The 19437-nt window shown below is 42.8% G+C and overlaps 1 protein-coding gene across 1 annotated transcript in view; it reads left to right on the top strand.

Moving 5' to 3' along the window:
• The window catches only part of Mov10l1 (Mov10 RISC complex RNA helicase like 1), a 71887-nt gene that overhangs the window by 37176 nt on the left and 15274 nt on the right, over window positions 1–19437 (top strand). The window contains exons 12-19 of the mRNA XM_013025725.1: window positions 414–505; window positions 6565–6623; window positions 7460–7557; window positions 11720–11813; window positions 13129–13307; window positions 15306–15452; window positions 18118–18239; window positions 18728–18827. Of these exons, the coding sequence (XP_012881179.1) occupies window positions 414–505; window positions 6565–6623; window positions 7460–7557; window positions 11720–11813; window positions 13129–13307; window positions 15306–15452; window positions 18118–18239; window positions 18728–18827 (891 nt within the window). The remainder of the gene's footprint in view (window positions 1–413; window positions 506–6564; window positions 6624–7459; window positions 7558–11719; window positions 11814–13128; window positions 13308–15305; window positions 15453–18117; window positions 18240–18727; window positions 18828–19437) is intronic.

Here is a 19437-nt window from a genome sequence, read left to right on the forward strand (position 1 = left end):
TGAGAGTGTGGGGCTTCTTCCCATATCCCCTCAGAAGTTTTCTTTTCTTACCTGTTGTTCATGAAAGAATATGAGGAATTTTCATGTAGGTTCCCTATAGTATAGCTGTGGAAACTTTGAGTCAGGAGCCCACCTTGCACTGTGTTCACAGCGCCTTTGGTACCGGGAGAAGTTCACTGAATGAGTTGGTGTGAGTGAAGACATTGCCAGTACATAATGATCGTATAATTTGATGGTAGTGATTTGATTCAATTAAATTTTCAAGTATTTAAGATTTTAGCTTAAGTGCATAAAGATCAATTTTACAAATGTATTATTATAAAATGAGTTTTTTTGTGATGGGTTTCTGGATATAGTTATAAGGTTCCAAGAAGTTAAGTCTAGTGTGTGACATTAAAACGCTTGTTTTTCAGATTCATGAAGAAGATGTTACTCTTAAACTTAATCCAAAATTTGAACAAACATACAACTTTGAACCTATGGATGTGGAGTTTACATACAATAGGTAAGGCATGCAAATGTTTCCTCATCATTGTTGGATGTTCTGCCCTTGAGTAAATCTGAAGTCTCCACAGTGATAGAGAAAGTGCCAGGTGGTCTGTACCTCTGCCCTGTCGGTTCTAGGCACCTCCTGTGTATGCTCATTAATAGAACTGTATTGCCAAATATTTCTTGGTACACAAAGGTGCATGAATTTATGTGCTAAGTCTTGTGTGTGCATGCATGTGCGTGCGTGCGTGCGTGTGTGTGTGTGTTTGTGTGTGTGTGTGTGTGTGTGTGTGTAGGCATGCATGCACACCAGTGCTGGAGCTTGAACTCAAGGTCTTGTGCTCTTACTTGGCTATTACATTTAAGACTGGTGCTCTAGGGCTGGGAAGGTGGCTCAGTGGTAGAGTACTTGCCTTGCATGCATGAGGCCCTGGATTTGATTCCTCAGTACCACATAAGCAGAAAAAAAAAAAGCAGGAAATGGCGCTGTGGCTCAAGTGGTAGAGGGCTAGCCTTGAGCTGAAGAGCTAAGGACAGCACCCAGGCCCAGAGTTCAGGCCCCAGGACCAGACCCAAAAAAAAAAAAAAAAAAAACTGTTGCTCTACCACTTGAGCATGCCTCCACTTCCAGATTTTTTGATAATTAATTAGAGATAATATTCTTGGATTTATCTGCCTATTGATGACTTTGAATATTGATCCACAGATCGCAGCTTCCTGAGTAGCTAGGATTACTGCTGTGAGCCACTGGTGTCTGGCTGTTCATTCACGTTCAAATCTTACATGCCCCATGCCTATACTTGCTATCAGCATTAGTCCCTCAGGTCTTTTGCCGTATTCACTTATGTGTCTCACAGGTGCTATAAACTGTCATCCATTTGACTCTCCTTCATCTAGTGAACCCCCAACCATTAACTAGAATTTTGTGTTTAATTTTACCTTTTTTTTTTTTTGTCGGTTGTGGGACTTGAACTCTGGGCCTGGTGCTATCCTTGAGCTCTTCAGCTCAAGGCTAGTGCTCTACCACTTGAGCCACAGCACCACTTCTGGCTTTTTCCATTTATGTGGTGCTGAGGAATTGAACTCAGGGCCTCATGCATGCGAGTTAAGCACTCTACCTCTGAGCCACCTTTCCAGTCCCCTTTTGTTGTTTTTTGACCTGGAGAGATTCCAACTATCTAGCCCAGACTTGTCTTTAAACACTTAATCCTCCTACTTCAGACTGCTGAATAGTTTGGCCTTACAGGAGTGGTCTCTTACTTCTTTCTTTTTTTTCTTTCTTGTTTTTTTTTTCTTTTTTTGGTACCACTCCTGGGGCTTAACCTGCTCTGTCATTTGAGCCATAGCTCCATGTTCTACTTTTTAGAAGTTCATTGAAGATAAATTGAATCTTATGGACTTTTCTTGCCCTGGCTCGCTTTGAACCACCATTCTCAGAATCTCAGCCTCCTGAGTAACTAAGATTACAGGCATAAGCCACCAGTATCTGACATCTACTTTTTCAAGAAAGTACATGCAGGAAGAATGTATTCTTTGTAGGTACATGCAGAAAGAATATGTTCTTTGGTTTTAACTATTTTGATATTTATAAAAGGATTGACTTAAACACAGTGCTCATGCCTGTAATACTAGCTACTTGAGAGGCAGATGTCTGAATATTGTTTGGTCCAGCCCAGGAGAAAACTCATAATACCCCTATCTCAACTAATACAGAAAAAAGCCAGGCACTAATGGCTCATGCCTGTAATCTCAGGAGGCTTAGATCTCAGGATCAAGGTTCGAGGCCAGCCTGCATAGGAAAGTCTCAGCCTCCAGAGTAGCTAGGATTAGAGGCGTGAGCCACTGGCACTCAGCTGCTCATTTGTTTTTATATTATATGATCTGACTCTTACCTCTAATTAACCACCAAAAAAGCCAGAAGTGGAGTTATGGCTCAAGTGGTGGAGTGCTAGTCTTGAGCAAAAAGGTCAGGGACTGTTCCCACACCCTGAGTGTAAGCCCCAGGACCAGTACAAAAAAAAAAAGCTGAACATGGTGGTGTGTGTCTTTCATTTCAGCTATGCAGGAAATATAATGAAAAACGTAGCAGCCCAGGGCAGGTCAGGGAATAAACACAAGACCCTAATTGATTAATACGATAGTGCACCAGCATTGAGTGAAAAAACCAAGTCAATGTGAGGCCCTTAGTTCGAGCTTTCATATAGGCATATGACATAGAGAAGGAGAGAGAGGCAGAGAGAAGAGGAAAGGAGGGGAGAGCAAATGAGAAGGGGAGAAGAAAAAGAAAGGAAAAAGGGAAGGTGGGGTATGGCTCAAGTAGTAGAGCTCCTACCTAGTAATACCACCTAAAAAGAGAGGAGCTTGCATTATGGAGCTCCAGAGAATTGTATTTTTCATTGAACATTATGTTTTTTGTGTAAAATTGTTCAATTGTTGGGTGTGTGTGTGTGTGTGTTTCCTTGTCGTTCCTAGGACTTGAACTCAAGTTCTGGGTACTATCTTTTAGTTTTTTTGTTCAAATCTAGCATTCTATCACTTGAGCCACAGCTCCACTTCCTGCTTTCTGGAGGCTAATTGGAAATAAGAGTCTCATGGACTTTTCTGCCCAGGCTGGCTTCAAACCTTGATTCTCAGGTCTTAGCCTCCTGAGTAGCTAGAATTACAGGCATAAACCATGAGCCACTGGTGCCCCTCAGCTGTTCATTTGTTTTTATATTATACTATGTGTGACTGTGTGAATGTCCTCCCTATCTGTTGATGTGTGTTTTCATTTTCTTCTTTGATTATTGCTGTACTAAAGGGCCTCTAGTAGTTAGGACTGAATTATAGGTTTAGGATCTGATGTGTTCCCCCATCACATGTGGTTGCAGCACTGACTTCTAGTATCTTCTAGAGACTTATCTATTGATCTTTATTTCCCTAAAACCTAATTTTGTTAAATTTCTTAACCCGTGCAAACCTGGTAGATGTATAGTATAGCTCATTATGAACTTGACTTGCATTTCTCTATTTAGTAGTGAATAATGGCCATTTTTGTTAGCCATAAAATACTTACCTTGTATGATATGCGTGCTTTTTATAGAGTTTGGGTTCTTTCTGGGGCGGTACTGGGATTTGAATTTAGGGCTTTACACTTGCAAGGTAGGTGCTATACTGTGTAAGTCTCACCTCCAGCCCCTTGCACTGGTGATTTTTTAAATAGACTATTGTTTTTGTTTGTTTTGTTTGTTTGTGACTGAGGCCAGCCTGGATCACAATCCTGTTTACATTTCCTCAAAACATAGCTGTCATAACAGGCACGTTGCCACTGCAGCCAACTGTTAGTTATGGTGAAGTCTTGTGAACTTTTTACCTGGGCTCACCTTGAACCACAGCACTCCAAATTTGCAACTACGAAATAGCTAGAATTACTTGCAGGAGATTTTTTTAATCTTTGTCACCTATATCACTTGAGAGTTTTTAGTATTATTGTAAATTCTGATTTCAACTTAAATTTCTAATTGTGTTTCAGTATTTGTCAAAGCAGTTGATCTTGTATCCTGCAGGCTTGTAAAACTCGATTAGTAGCTTTTTACAGATTGCCAAGTATTTTCTATATTACACGATCATGTATTAAATAAAGACAATTTTACTTCTTCCTTTCTTGTCTGGTTACATTTTAATATGTTTTACCTTGCCTTCCTGCACTGTAAGAACTTTGGGGACAGTGCTGGTGGTAAGCATGGGTTTACCTTTTTCTTGTCTTCAAAAGGACATCCACCCTTGGTCATCTTATTTACCAGGTTGAGGAACTTGAGTTCTTAATTGAGGTTGTTTGCTGGGGTTGTTTTTGTTTGTTTGTTATGGTCAGTCATAGGGCTTAAAATCAGGGCATGGGCATTCTCCCTGAGGTTTCTTTTGCTCAAGGCTAGCACTGTACCACTTTGAGCCATAGCTCCACTTCTGTTTTTTTGGGTGGTTAATTGGATATAAGTCCCATGGACTTTTCTGCCTGAGCTGGCTTTGAACCAAGTCTTCAGATCTCAGCCTCCTGATCAGTTAGTCCTACAGGTGTGAGCCATCAGTGCCCAGCTCTAAATTGAGTTTTTAATCAAGAATGTGTATGGATTTTGTTCAATGCACTTGTTAGATGTAATTCACTAAAACTTTATTTTCATGTTATTATCTTGGGATATATTAATCTACATCATCCCTTCATTTTACATATTCTGGGAGAATTTGTTTTTATTGTAAAAATAGCGTACCCTGAGGTGTTACACTAAGGTAATGAGTACATGTCCTATGGAGCACTGTTACCTCTTCCTTTGTTTTTCCCCTACCATCCCTTCCTTCCCCACCTCCCTAAATCCCCTCCCAAGTTGTAAAGTTCATTTTCAACATACTGTCTTGTACATCTCATTGTTACAATGGGTAAACCTATATCCTTATTTCAGCATTTTGTTATTTCCCTTCCCCTCCACAAATTAGAAAAATGTATATACAAGGGCACCGACAGGGCTAGGAAGGTGGCTCAGTGGTAGGACTGCTTGCCTTGCATGCATGAGACCCTGGGTTCAATTCCTCAGCACCACATAAGCAGAAAAAGCCGGAAGTGGCACTGTGGCTCAAGTGGTAGAGTGTTAGCCTTGAGCTGAAGAGCTGAGGGACAGCGCCCAGGCCCAGAGTTCAGGCCCCATGACTGACCAAAACAAACAAACAAACAAAAAAAGCACCGACGTCAAATTCAGTGAAAATGGGTTATACCATGGGGAAAGAACATACAAAAGAAACAAAAAAAATCATATCTGGAGACTTTATGTAGAATGAGTTTCATTTCCTCCTTAAAAGTTTGGCAAGGGGTGGCGCTGTAGCTCAAGTGGTAGAGCTGAAGAGCTGAGGGACAGCGCTCAGGCCCAGAGTTCAAGCCCCACAACCGACAAAAAAAAAAAAAAAAAGTTTGGCAAAATTCATGCAAGGTTCTCAGAGTTTTCATTGTAAGAGCTTTTTTTTCACATTCTGGGGCTTGAACTCAGGATCTGGGTTCTGTCCCTGAAATTTTGTGCTAGTGCCATACCACTTGAGGCACAGTTTCACTTAGGCTTTTTGGAAGTCCATTGTAGATAAAAGTCTCATGCACTTTCTTGCCCAGGCTGGCTTTGAACATCAGTCCTCAGCTCTCAGCCTCTTGAGCACTTGGATAAGGAAAGCTTTTAAACTATATATTTTTTCAATAAAGGACCGTTTGGGTTATCAGTTTATTCTTGAGTAAATTTTGGTAGATGTGGCTTTTAAGGAGCTAAAAAAAAATTATTGAAGTTGTCTAATATATTTGTGTAAAATTAAGTATTTCTTGATTATCTTTTTAATATCTGTAATATGTAGTGATTTAACCTTTCTAATTCCTAATGTTGATGGATTGTGTCTTTCCTTTCATCAGTTTGGCCAAGTCTTACTATTTTAGCAATCTTTTCAAAGACTCAACTTCCAGCTTCATTGGCCTTTGCTAGTGTCTTTCTGTTGTTTCAGTGATTTTTGCTTTGATCTCATGAGGTGATTATATTTTTCTTCAGTCTATTAATATAAACTCAAACTGGCTCTCCTACTATTCTAAGTTATATAACACATAATTTTAACCTACTTCCACAATAACTGTATTGTCCTCAAGATCTGATTCTCTTTTAAAGGTCCGGCCTCCCTAAAGCATCACACTGGCAATTACATTTCTATTTCCCCTAGGTTCAGTCATCTGCACTGAAAAAAAAAAAAAAGTTTTTCAACATGGGTTTTTCTTTTTCTTTTTTCTTTTTTGTCAGTCATGGGGCCTGAACTCTGTCCCTCAGCTCTTCAGCTCAAGGCTAGCGCTCTACCACTTGAGCCACAGAGCCACTTCCAGCTTTTGCTGCTTATGTGGTGCTAAGGAATTGAACCCGGGCCTCATGCATGCAAGGCAAGCATTCTACCTCACTGAGCCACCTTCCTAGTCCCTCAACATGGGTTTTCTAAAGGACATTCACATCATGGCAATTGTGTGATCACTTTTATTCGCTTGAAGCATTTTAAACTTATGGTTAGTTACTTTATGTCTTTTTCTCTTAGGACCACAAGCAGACGGTGTCACTTTGCACTTGAACAAGTCATCCACTTAGGTGTAAAAGGTAGTATTTTATAGACCGGTAATGCTGTCTTCCCAAAGTATTGCTTTAGGCTGTTGATGTTGAAACTAAAACTATATGATACCCATATGTTTTATTTTTCCACTAGGAAGAATATACTTTTTTTTTTGTCAGTTGTGGGGCCTGAACTGGGCCTGGGCGCTGTCCCTCAGCTCTTCAGCTCAAGGCTGGCTAGTGCTCTACCACTTGAGCCACAGCACAGCACCCACTTCCTACTTTTTCTGCATATGTAGTGCTGAGGAATCGAACCCAGGGCTTCATGCATGCAAGGCAAGCACTCTACCACTGAGCTACCTTCCCAGCCCCAAGAATATACTTTTTATTATTACAAATAGATAAAAAAAATAGCATGCTTTGGGCTGGGAAAGTAGCTCAGTGGTAAAGCGCTTGCCTTGCATGCATGAGGCCCTGGGTTCAATTCCTCAGCATCACATAAGAAAAAAGAAAAAAAACAGAAGTGGTGCTGTGGCTCAAGTGGTAGAGCACTAGCCTTGAGCTGAAGAGCTGAGGGACAGCGCCCAGGTCCAGAGTTCAGGCCCCATGACCGAACCCCCCCCCAAAAAAAAAACATGCTTAAATAGTTGAAAAGAAATGTATCAAACTCAGCTTTGTATTCCTTTGACTTTACAAAAAAATGATGTTGCAAAGAATATGCAGTTCTATAATAATGCTAAATTTATACAGTATAAAGGAAGTCCAGAAGAAATGGAATAGAATACAAATAATTTTACTATCAGCCATAAACATTTAAGTTGCCTCCATTCACATTTTTTAAGCTTTTCAGTAATACCTGCATCTTATGTTTTCTTGTTTTGAAGTGTTATTTCCAGAAGAAATTATTTTACAGTCTCCTCAAGTGACAGGGAATTGGAGCTATACACAAGAAGCCAAAGGTGATGGACAGTCCTCCCCCAAGGTAGTGCTTTTATATGTTCAAACATGAGTTCACGATTGAGTACTAGAGAAGTGTATTTCACAAGTAACCCCAAATCACAGATTAATTGTAGTTATAATTAAAGATGTTGCCATGTATTTAGCGGGAAAAGTGAGATATAAGTGTTTGTGTGCTCTGTTTTACTCTTAAATTATATGTTATATACACTTAGATATATTTTTGTGCTTGTATAACATACAAACTGTCTAGAAAAGACAGCTGCTGATGGCTGATTCCTGTAATCCTAGAGACTTAAGAGGTGGATATTGGAAGGATCATGGTTCAAGGCAAACCGGGCAAAAAATTTTCACAACCTCATTGCAACAAAAAGCTAAGTGAAGTGGTACATGCCTCTTATTTTGGCTAAGTTTAGCATGGCCAGGAAAAAAATGCAAGACCTTATTTTAAAAATAATCAGGGCTGGAAAGGTAGCTCAGTGGTAGAGTGCTTGCCTTGCATATACGAGGCCCTGGGTTCAATTCCTCAGCACCACATAAGCAGAAAAACCCGGAGGTGGCACTGTGGCTCAAGTGGTAGAGTGCTCGCCTTGAGCTGAAGCGCTGAGGGACAGCGCCCAGGCCCAGAGTTCAGGCCCCACAACTGACAACAATAACAACAACAACAATAATAATAATAATAATCCAGATGCGAATTGTCCATGGCTGTGATTCTGGCTGCTCAGGAGTCAGATCTGAGGATCAAGGTTCAAAGCCAGCCAGGGCAGGAAAGCCCATGAGATTCTTACCTCCAATGAACCACCAAAAAGCCAGAAGTGGACCTGTGGCTCAGCACTAACCTTAAGCAAAAAAAAAAAAGAACCTTAGTGTTGGACTGGGCATGTGGCTCAGTGGTAGAGTGCTTGCCTACCATGCATGAAGCCCTGGGTTCAATTCTTCAGAACCACATACACAGAAAAAGCCAGAAGTGGCACTGTGGCTCAAGTGGTAGAGTGACCAGGCCCTAAATTCAAGCCCCAGGACTGGCAAAAACAAACAAACAACAAAAAAAAAACCTTCAGGATTAATGCCCAGGCCCTGAGTTCAAGCCCCAGGATGGATGGACCAGCACAAACACACAAGTACCTATGCACACACATACACAGACATGCATACAATAACAACCAGAGCAATAAGAGATTGGAGACATGGCTCAAGTGATAGAATACTCATCTAGTAAATAATGCTCTGAATTTCAGCCCCAGTACTGCCTTCCCTCCCCCAAACAAATAGATGTTTGGCTTATGAAATTGTCTCTATTAAGGGCTGGGAAGGTGGCTCAGTGGTAGAGCACTTGCCTTGCATGCTCAAGGCCCTGGGTTCGATTCCTCAGCAGCACATAAGAAAAAAAAGCCGGAAGTGGCACTGTGGCTCAAGTGGTAGAGTGCTATCCTTGAGCTGAAGAGCTGAGGGACAGCGCCCAGGCCCAGAGTTCAGGCCCCACGACCGGACCCCCCCCCAAAAAAAAGAAAGAAAGAAATTGTCTCTATTATTGTATTATTTACCTATCTTTTTATTGGGGGGGCAGTCCTGGGCTTGAATTCAGAGCCTGGGCACTGAGCTGCTTTTGCTCAAGGCTAGCACTCTACCACTTGAGCCACAGTGCCAATTCCAGCTTTTTCTGTTTATGTGGTACTGAGAAATTGAACCGAGGGCTTCATGCATGCTAGGCAAGCACTCTATCACTAAGCCACATTTCCAGCCCTATTTACCTATCTTTAAAACTGGAAAGTATGAAAATTGTAGTTATTCAGTAGTTCAACTTTCTTTTTTCTTTTTTTTTGGAGGGGGGTCCGGTCATGGGGCCTGAACTCTGGGCCTGGGCACTGTCCCTTAGCTCTTCAGCTCAAGGCTAGTGCTCTACCACTTGAGCCACCGCACCACTTCTGGCTTTTTTCTTTTTTACTTATGTGGTGCTGAGGAATCGAACCCAGGGCCTCATGCATGCAAGGCAAGCACTCTACCACTGAGCCACCTTCCCAGCCCCAAGTAGTTCAACTTTCTAAAATTGCATAAAATATTCCCGAATATATTTTTCTGTTTTAAATGATCATATAAATGGATATCTCTGTATTTTACTTTTTAAATCATATGCATTTATCTAATTTATAAAATCATATGCACACATGTGCTATTGTACGTGTGTGCGCGCGCACGCATGTGTGTGTTTGCGTGTGTACTGTGGCTTAAACTCGGGACCTGGGCACTGTCCTTGAACTTTTTTTTTTTTTTTTTGGTGGGTCATGGGGCTTGGGTTCTGTCCCTGAACTCTTCAGCTCGAGGCAAGCGCTCTACCACTTGAGCCACAGCGCCACTTCCGGTTTTCTAGTGGTTTATTGGAGATAACAGTCTCACAGACTCTCCTGCCCGGGCTGGCTTTGAACCATGATCCTCAGATCTCGGCCTCCTGAGTAGCTAGGATTACAGGCATGAGCCACGGGTACCTAGCTGTCCTTGAACTTTTTTGCTCAGAGTTAGCAGTCTTACCACTTGAGCAACAGCTCTGCTTCTGGCTTATGGGTTAATTGGAGATAAAAGTCCCTCAGACTTTTCCTGCCTGGGCTAGCTTTGAGCCATGATCCTCAGATCTCAGTCTCCTGAGTAGCTAGGATTGCAGGCATGAGGAACCAGTACCTGGCCACACATACACTCATTAATAAGTACTAAAAATTAGGAAAGACACTGGGTTGAGGATGTATCACCATGATAGTTTACTTGCCTAGCATTCACAAGGCCCTGGGTTCCATGGGGTTCCATGCCCAGCACCAGTAAATCAATAAATAACCCACATAGAGAAAATTTAATTAATAACCTTAAAATAACCTTAAAAGTAACATAATGATAACATTAGCAGACAAAGACATTAAAACAGTTATTTTAGCTATAATATTCAAGAAAGTAGAAGACATGAACATATGAAGTCAGGATATGAAAGACAGATTATCTAGAGGGTGGATGAATATAGTTATACTATGCAATGTCCATATGTGAAAATGGATCCAAGTAATTTGAGGAGATGAGTGGGATTGGGAGAGATGGGGAAGAACAATGGAAGGGTGATCCTGATTGAGATGCATTGGATTCATAAACTGGCTTTCCTGTGGCATTGGTTTCTCATGTCCAAACTTGTCACATTACATACTTTACATGCTTGTACTGAACTGCATGTCAACTATACTCACCAGTGTCCGGGGCAGACCTTACAAGAAGGGGGAGATAAGGTTGTGTAGCTGCCTAGAATAAAATTTGGCAATATATAGTTTTAATGTTTGGTGTAGTGATTTTACAGATTCATCCTGTGAATGCAGTTGGCTACCTGAAGCTTTTGTTTAAAGCTGTTACCGAATTCTTTGTAATAGAAAAATTAGAAGAGCAGTTCCCTTGGTCGAGGGCAAATGATATTTGTGTTTAAGCACACATACAAAATCACTTCTTGTGTAAACCTTAATCGCAGTTGACTGGCAATGCTGGCTCTTTATATTCTTAGAAAAGCACAGAGATACACTGTTCCCAGTCTCAGAAATGCTGCCCAGGGAAGTTCTTGGTGTCTTCAGGAGAGGTTCCCCCAAGCCATGACAGAGCCCAGATGTGCTTTGTGCTGTCAGCCTTCCATGTGCAGTCCAGCCTTGGAAGAGAGGAAAGGCCATACTAGTCAAATAAAAGTTAATCCTTTGTCTCAGTTTCATCACCATAAAATGTATTTTATTTTTTAAATCTTTTAAATAGAAGCTGGGTGCCAGTGGCTCTCACCTGTAATCCTAGCCACTCAGAGGCTGAGATCTGAGGATCATGGTGCAAAGCCAGCCCAGGCAGGAAGGTCTGAGACTCTTATTTCCAATTAACCACCAGAAAACTGGAAGTGGCTATGTGGCTCAAGTGGTAGAGCATGAGGCTTGAGCTGAAGAGCTGAGAGAGAGCACTCAGGCCCAGACTTCAAGCCCCATGACCAACAAAAAAAAAAGGATAAACTTTGGCAGCTTTTATTGAGCATTCTATACTTTATTATATTTGAAATGAAAGGACCTGTGACCCACCCAAAAAACTGGTAGCAGCAGGACGTTGATGTGTAGCTATATATCCGTTCTTCAGACTTACCTCATGTACACAAAGCTGTGGGTTTTAGCCACTTTCTGCATGATTATTTTTAGGACAAGAAACCCATGAAGGACCAAACAAAACCAACTGTGGATGCCATAGATCTACCGGGAATGGTGGCTTCTGCTACAGAGACTGTTGAGTTGGGTATGTGTATTTCAGGGACTAAGAGAAGAGAAACAGAAAACCATGCCTATAAATAAAGGGCCTTGAAAAAGGGTTAGTCTCTGACAGATGTATTTTGCAGAGACGTCTGGGCTTTATCCTGCCTGGAAGCTTTAAGTTGAATGCTTTAGAAAAGCCATTATATTGTGGATGGTTTTTTACTATGTAAGCTTTTAAGGTGTCATATAATTTGTTTCTTTGTTTTGTAAGGGTCTCATAGCCAGGTACCGTGGCTCATGCCTATAATCCTAGCTACTCAGGAGGCTGAGGTCTGAGGATCACAATTCAAAGCCAGCCCAGGCAGGAAAGTCCATGAGACTCTGATCTCCAGTTAACTACCAGAAAACCAGAAGTGACGCTGTGGATTAAGTGGTAGAGCACTAGCCTTGCGCTGAAGAGCTGAGGGACAGCACCCAGGCCCAGAGTTCAAGCCCCGTGATTGACCAAAAAATAAAAAAGTAGTGTCTCACTATGTTACCAGGATGGTCTCAAATTGATGGGATCAATCAGTCCTATCCCTTCAGGCTCCCAACTTAGGTAGCACGACAAGCACATATTACCGTGCCTAACTCAGACATTTTTTTTTTCTTTTGGTCTGGTTGTGGGGCCTGAACTCTGGGCTTGGGTGCTGTCCCTCAGCTCTTCAGGTCAAGGCTAGCGCTCTACCACTTAAACCACAGTGCCACTTCTGGCTTTTTTCTTTTTGCTTATGTGGTGCTGAGGAATTGAACCCAGGGCCTCATGCACGCAAGGCAAGCGCTCTACCACTGAGCCACCTTCCCAGCCCCTAACTCAGACATTTTTAAAGTGCTGTCTAATATTTTAGGTGATTACATCCTTTTTCCTTCAGAAGGCTACATTCATTTCCTGACTGCCTCACAAAGCACAGGCAGATGGTTGCAGGAATGTACTGTACTCAGTTTGCTCAGTGGTCAGTACCAATGGCTGTTGATATTTGAACCTTTAAGGCATCTGTGCTTTGATTCTTGATCAAGCATTGTGTCCTGCAGTTGTACAGAATTGTCTGGCATCTTAGGGCTGGGAAGGTGGCTCAGTGGTAGAGTGCTTGCCTTGCATGCATGAGGCCCTGGGTTCAATTCCTCAGCACCACATAAGCAAAAAGAAAAAAGCCGGAAGTGGTGCTGTGGCTCAAGTGGTAGAGTGTCTTGAGCTGAAGAGCTGAGGGACAGCGCCCAGGCCCAGAGTTCAGGCCCCATGACAGAACCCAAAAAAAAATTAAAAAAAAAAAAAGAATTGTCTGGAATCTTAACTAAACTTCCTGTCTGTTTGAATACAGTAGATGAAATTCAGATCCCTAAAGCAAGAGATAAAGAGTTCTTCAACCCTGTGCTAAATGAAAATCAAAAGCTAGCAGTTAGAAGAATTCTGAGTGGTGACTGTCGTCCAATCCCATATATTCTTTTTGGACCTCCTGGAACTGGAAAGACTGTGACAATAATTGAGGCTGTTTTACAGGTAAGGACAGCAGCATTGCTCATGACTCTACTGTGTTCATGTGTCTATATATGCAGAGACAGTTTAAACTCTAGAATCAGCCTAAAGAGCTTGAGAAAATCTGTTCTCATAACATTAAGTCTGTGAATTTTAGGATCTTAAAAAGTTATTTCACTGGGTGCCTATAGCTCATGCCTGTAATCCTAGCTGCACAGGAGGCTGAGATCTTAGGATCACAGTTCAAAGCCAGCCCAGGCAGCAAAGTCCATGAGACATCTCCAGTTAACCACTAGAAAACAGAAGTGGCACTATGGCTCAAGTGGTAGAGTGCTCGCCTGGAGCTGAAGAACACAGTGACAGAACCCAGGCCCAAAATTCAAGCCCCATGACTGACAAAAGAAAAAAGTTATTTGGGGCTGGGAAGGTGGCTCAGTGGTAAGAGTGCTGGCCTCCCGTGCATGAGGCCCTGGGTTCAATTCCTCAGCACGACATAAACAAAAGGCTGGAAGTGGCACTGTGGCTCAAGTGGTAGAGTACTTAGCCTTGAGCTGAAGAGATGAGGGGTAGTGTCCAGGCCCAGAGTTGAAAACCCATGACCAACAAGAAAAAGTTATTTTAAGCCAGGCACTGGTGGCTCATGCCTGAAATCCTAGCTGAGGAGGCTGAGATCTGAGGATCACAGTTCAAAGCCAACCCAAGCAAAAAAAAAAAAAAAAGTTGGTGAGACTCTTTTTGTCGGTCGTGGGGCTTAAACTCTGGGCTTGGGCGCTGTCCCTGTGCTCTTCAGATCAAGGCCGGCGCTCTACAACTTGAGTCACACCACTTCCAGTTTTCTCGTGGTTTTTTTTTTTTTTTTTGGAGATAAGAGTCTCAAGAGGAAGTGGCACTGTGGCTCAAGGGGTAGAGCGTTTGCCTTGAGCTGAAGAGCTGGGAGACAGTGCCCAGGCCCAGAGTTCAAGCCCCATGACTGACACACAAAAAAAAGTCTCATGGACTTTTCTGCCCAGGCTGGCTTTGAACCGTAATCCTCAGATCTCAGCCTCTTGAGTAGCTAGATAACAGGAATGAGCCACCAGCGCCTGGCTCGCTGTGACTCATCTCCAATAAACCACCCAGAAAAAGCCAGATGTGGCACTATGGCTCAAGTGGTAGTGTGCTAGCCTTGAGCACAAAGAGGCTCAGAGGCAATGTACAGGCAAAAAAAGCGGGGGGGGGATATTTCATATATGTAAAAGGAAACTTCTCTCTCAGAGGATAGCAGACATCCCTGCAGATGTGTTTACTGAAGAAGTTGCTTTGACAGTGGCTAAAGCTGTCACTCTGAGAAGCTGATAGCATCTATTTTAGGTTAAATTTATGAAAATATTATATAGTATTTTTTGTCACTCAGGATTTTGATTAGCAAACATAACTTGAATGCTTGTCCTAGCACTATACTTGGAGCAGGGTACATGAGATTTAATGTGACTTTGCTCTGCCTTAAGAGATATTTTAGAGCCAGGTACTGGTGGCTCATGCCTGGCATCCTAGCTACTTAGTTTAGAGCCAGGCTCTGGTGTCTCACACCTGTCATTCTAGCTACTCAGGAGGTTGAGATATGAGGGTCACAGTTCAAAGCCAGCCTGCACAGTTAGGTCCATGAAACTCTTATCTCCAATTAACTAGAAGTCTGGAAGTGGAGCTATGGCTCAAAGTGGAAGAGTGCTACCCTTGAGCAAAAGGGCTCAGTGACAGTACTCAAGCCCTACAAGCAACAGAGAGAGAGAGAGAGAGTAAGTATGTGTGTTTAAGATCATGGAGAGTGCTGACTACCTTACCATTGGGTCATAGGTTAGTATTGACCAATGAGGAGCCACTCTGAGATGTGTGGTGGCATGTTACAGAGATGGTCAGGAATTAAATCCAAACCTGCACCTCTGAATCTCTCTAAATGCACCTGAGTACGTTAGACATCAGACTCAGGTTTCCATTTTCATGGCTGATAGTTATGATCCTTGGTATCTTGTGTCTTGGATAAAGGTACATTATGCTCTGCCAGACAGCCGGATTTTGGTCTGTGCCCCCTCTAACAGTGCTGCTGACCTTGTGTGTTTGCGGCTGCATGAGAGCAAGGTGCTGAAGCCAGCTGCCATGGTCCGGGTGAATGCCACCTGCAGGTTCGAGGAGGTGAGCCATGTGTTTGGAGAGAAGGAATGTCATGTGCCAGCATGAGTAGAGAGGAGGAAGACAGTACCAAGTGGTCACAGAGTTGTGAAAGAAAATGTGCTTTGCCATAACTCAGCTCTATGGTGGGGTCTTACTCCTTTACTGCATTCCCACCTATTCTGAATTATCAGCCATATAGTGCACAAATTTTGTTTTGTTAAATTCTCATATTTTTCTTTTATCTGATCCCCAAATACATTGTTAGTTCTGTTTTATTTGTTTGGTTACAAATTATCTCTTCAGGGATGGCCAATAGACACATGAAGAAATGCTCAACCTCCTTAGCCATGAAAGAAATGTAAATCAAAACAACATTGAGATACCACCTCACCCCAGTTAGAATGGCAAAAACCAAGAACTCTAATAACAACAGATGCTGGAGGGGATGTGGACAGAAGGGAACCTTACTTCATTGTTGGTGGGAGTAAACTTGTTCAACCACTTTGGAAAGTAGGATGGAGGTTCCTCAAAAGACTCCACATAGAGCTCCCCTATGACCCAGCAATCCCACTTTTGGGCATTTACCCAAATGTTTACAAACAAGATCACACTAAAGCTACCAGCACAACTATGTTTATTGCAGCATTATTTACCATAGCTAAGATATGGAACCAACCCAGATGCCCCTCAGTAGATGAATGGATCAAGAAAATGTGGTATATATACACAATGGAATTCTATGCCTCCATCAGAAAGAATGACATTGCCCCATTTGTTAGGAAATAGAAAGACTTGGAAAAAATTATATTAAGTGAAGTAAGCCAAGCCCAAAGAAACATAGGTCCCATAGTTTCCCTTATTTGCAATATCTAGTATATGTATTTGTCAAGCAGAAAAGGTCAGATAAGGTGATGTTAAGAAAATGAACCCTAAGATATATATTTAAATGTTTTTTTTTCTTTCATGCATTTGTTTCTAACGCATTTATAAGATTATTTCTTTGTTGCTTTGTATGTCCCTCCCCCACAGTATAACCCCTGCTTTCACTGTATTTGATGTCAGTATAATTTGTGGAGGGGAAGGGGAAAAACAAGTCGTTTAAATAAGGATACAGATGGACCCGTTGCAGCAATGAGAAGTACAAGTTGTCATGTCGAAAATGAACTTTACAACTTTGGTGTGGCGGGGGGGGGGCTGGGAAGGGGATGTGAAGGGTAAACAAAGGAGGAGGCTACAATGCTTGATAAGAAATATACTCATTATCTTGCCTATGTAATTGTAACCCCTCTGTACAGTATATTTACAATAAAAAATAGAAAAAAACAAAAACAAATTATCTCTTCAGGGAAATTACAGGTTCCTGGTTTGTTTATGAATGAAATACTGTTTAAAAACACAACCCAAGGGCCAAGTGCAGAGGCACATGCCCATAATCCCAGAGGTGGGGCTGGGAAGATGGCTCAGAGGTAGAGTGCTTGCCTTGCATGCATGAGGCCCTGGGTTCAATTCTTCAATACCAAATAAGCAGAAAAAGCCAGAAGTGGCTCAAGTGGTAGAGTGCTAGCCTTCAGCTGAAAAGCTGAGAGACAGTGCCCAGGCCCAGAGTTCAGGCCCCACAACCAACAAAAATAGATAGAGAAAGAGAGAGAGAGATAGGAAATGGTGGGGAAAAAATGAGACCATAATCCCAAGGGTGTGGGGTAGAGGTAGGAGAGTTGTGGTCTAAAGCCAACCCAATTGAAAAACAAGAGACCAAAACAAAACAAGGAGCAATACTGTCAATGAGCCAGGCACCAATGGCTCACGCCTATAATCCTAACTACTTAGGAGGCTCAGATCTCAGGATTACAGTTCAAAACTAGCCAAGGCAGGGAAATATATTAGACTCTTACCTCCAGTTAACCATCAGAAAACTGGAAGTGGAGCTGTGGCTCAATTGTAGAGTGCTAGCCTTTAGCCAAAAAAAAAAAAAAAAAAAAGCTCAGAGACAGCTCCCAGGCCCTGAATACATGCCCACAACCAAAAACAACAACAAAAAAAAATTATACTCATTACCTAACTTACAAAATAGTAATTCCTCTGTACAGCACCTTAATAACAATAAAATTATATTTTAAGAAAATTGAGGGCTAAGAAGGTGGCTCAGTGGTAGAGTGCTTGTCTCACATGCATGAGGCCCTGGGTTCGATTCCTCAGCACCACATAAGCAAAAAGAAAAAAGCCGGAAGTGGCGCTGTGTCTTAAGTGGTAGAGCGCTAGCCCTGAGCTGAAGAGCTGAGGGACAGCGCCCAGGCCCAGAGTTCAGGCCCCACGACTGGACCCCAAAAAAAAAAAGAAAGAAAGAAAATTGAAAGACCATTTATTGTCAGAAAAGTAATGGAAGGGTAGAGTGCATGTCTCAAATAGTAGAGCAAATGAGAGGCTTTAGGGCTCTCAAAAAGAAACAAACCAGAAAGTTGTTTTCTGATAGGAGCTGCAGGATTCTGTTATATTCATGTCTCCAGAGTCAACAAAACAGACTTGATTTGAAAATGATTAGTCTTACTAAGAAGTGTTAGCAAGGGAAAATTATTTATTTATTGTAAGATGAATAAGAGTGTCTTATTCCTCTCAGCTTTGTCTTTCTGTGGAGCTTAAGCAAATGTTTAAATGAAAACAAAACTTGCCTCTACCTTCTTTGCTGCAGACCATCATCGAGGCTATCAAACCATACTGCAGAGATGGGGAAGATATCTGGAGAGCCTCTCGGTTCAGAATAATAATCACCACGTGCAGCAGCGCAGGGCTTTTTTACCAGATAGGGGTGAGGTAAGCACCAGGCATTGTGTGTGGGATGCAGGTTCCCCAGGATGGACTGTTCTTTTCTTGCTTGGTCTGTGAGGAGACTGTATAGACACAGTGGTAGAGGGGAGCCACAGCTGTGAGTGATCCTAATGGGTGGAGATGGCTTTTCTGAAGAAACAGTATTGGTGCTAAGGCCTAGTGGGTGTGTAGGTGATTCACTGGGAGTCAGCTGTGGAAGCAGGCAGCGCAGTACCTACACCCTTTGAACCACCAGGCTTCTTTCACACTCACCCTGTCTCTGTAGCCTTCCAGACAAACGCATGTGCTGCTTGCATTGCATCAGGTTGCTGCCACAGATTCACAGGCTTCTGCTCGTGATGTCTGGATCCCCACTCTTGCCCCCTGCTACCCCACTTTGACCCCTAGTGTGGAGTAGGACTTTGCCAGTGTATCCAGCATCAATTGCTAAGTCAGCTGTCAGGAACTAACCAGTTAAACGTCTTTTGCTCTAGAGTTGGACACTTCACACACGTTTTTGTGGATGAAGCTGGGCAAGCAAGTGAGCCAGAGTGCCTTATCCCTCTGGGTCTGGTTTCAGAAGTGAGTGGCCAGGTAAGACTGTGTACTGTGTGTTGTGTGTGCATTACACTGGTCAGGTGAGCACATGAGGACCCCAAGGAGCTGGACCTGCCTCTACTCTCTGTCACAACCTCAGTACTTTGTGGCTGGGCAGAAGACACTGCTTTGTTGTGATTTACTACTGGCAGACATAAGCTAAGAACTCTTGTGAGTCTGCATCTGTAGTCCCTGGGCTGAGGGAGCCTTATGTGGCCAAGGGGAGAAGACAGGGTTTTGTGTCCTACCAGGATTTCCCCTGTCCCCTTTCACTGTGCTGCTCAGTGCCTCTCCAGTTCTGTGTGTGCCTGACAGGCCCTGCCTGATCCTTCCTCTGGTGCGTCTGGCAGAGGCACCATCTTCAGTTCCACTGATTTCCCCCGTTGAAGGCTCATCTGACACCTGCCATGTAAACGTCTCAGGCTTCTCCTGAGGACACCCCACTGCCTTTGCTTAGGTCATTGGGCTCTCAGAAGCAGAGCACAAGAAGGGCTGAAAGGGAGTGTAGATTGGTCTAGTCCAGACGTGAGGTCTCAGGATGAGACAAGGGATGATCAGCATGATGTGGCGTGGGGGGCCTGTGCCAGGAGAGGGCACTGGGGAGAAG

This window comes from Dipodomys ordii, unplaced genomic scaffold (genome assembly GCF_000151885.1).
Source record: "Dipodomys ordii isolate 6190 unplaced genomic scaffold, Dord_2.0 Scaffold87, whole genome shotgun sequence".
Classification (NCBI taxonomy): Eukaryota; Metazoa; Chordata; class Mammalia; order Rodentia; family Heteromyidae; genus Dipodomys; species Dipodomys ordii.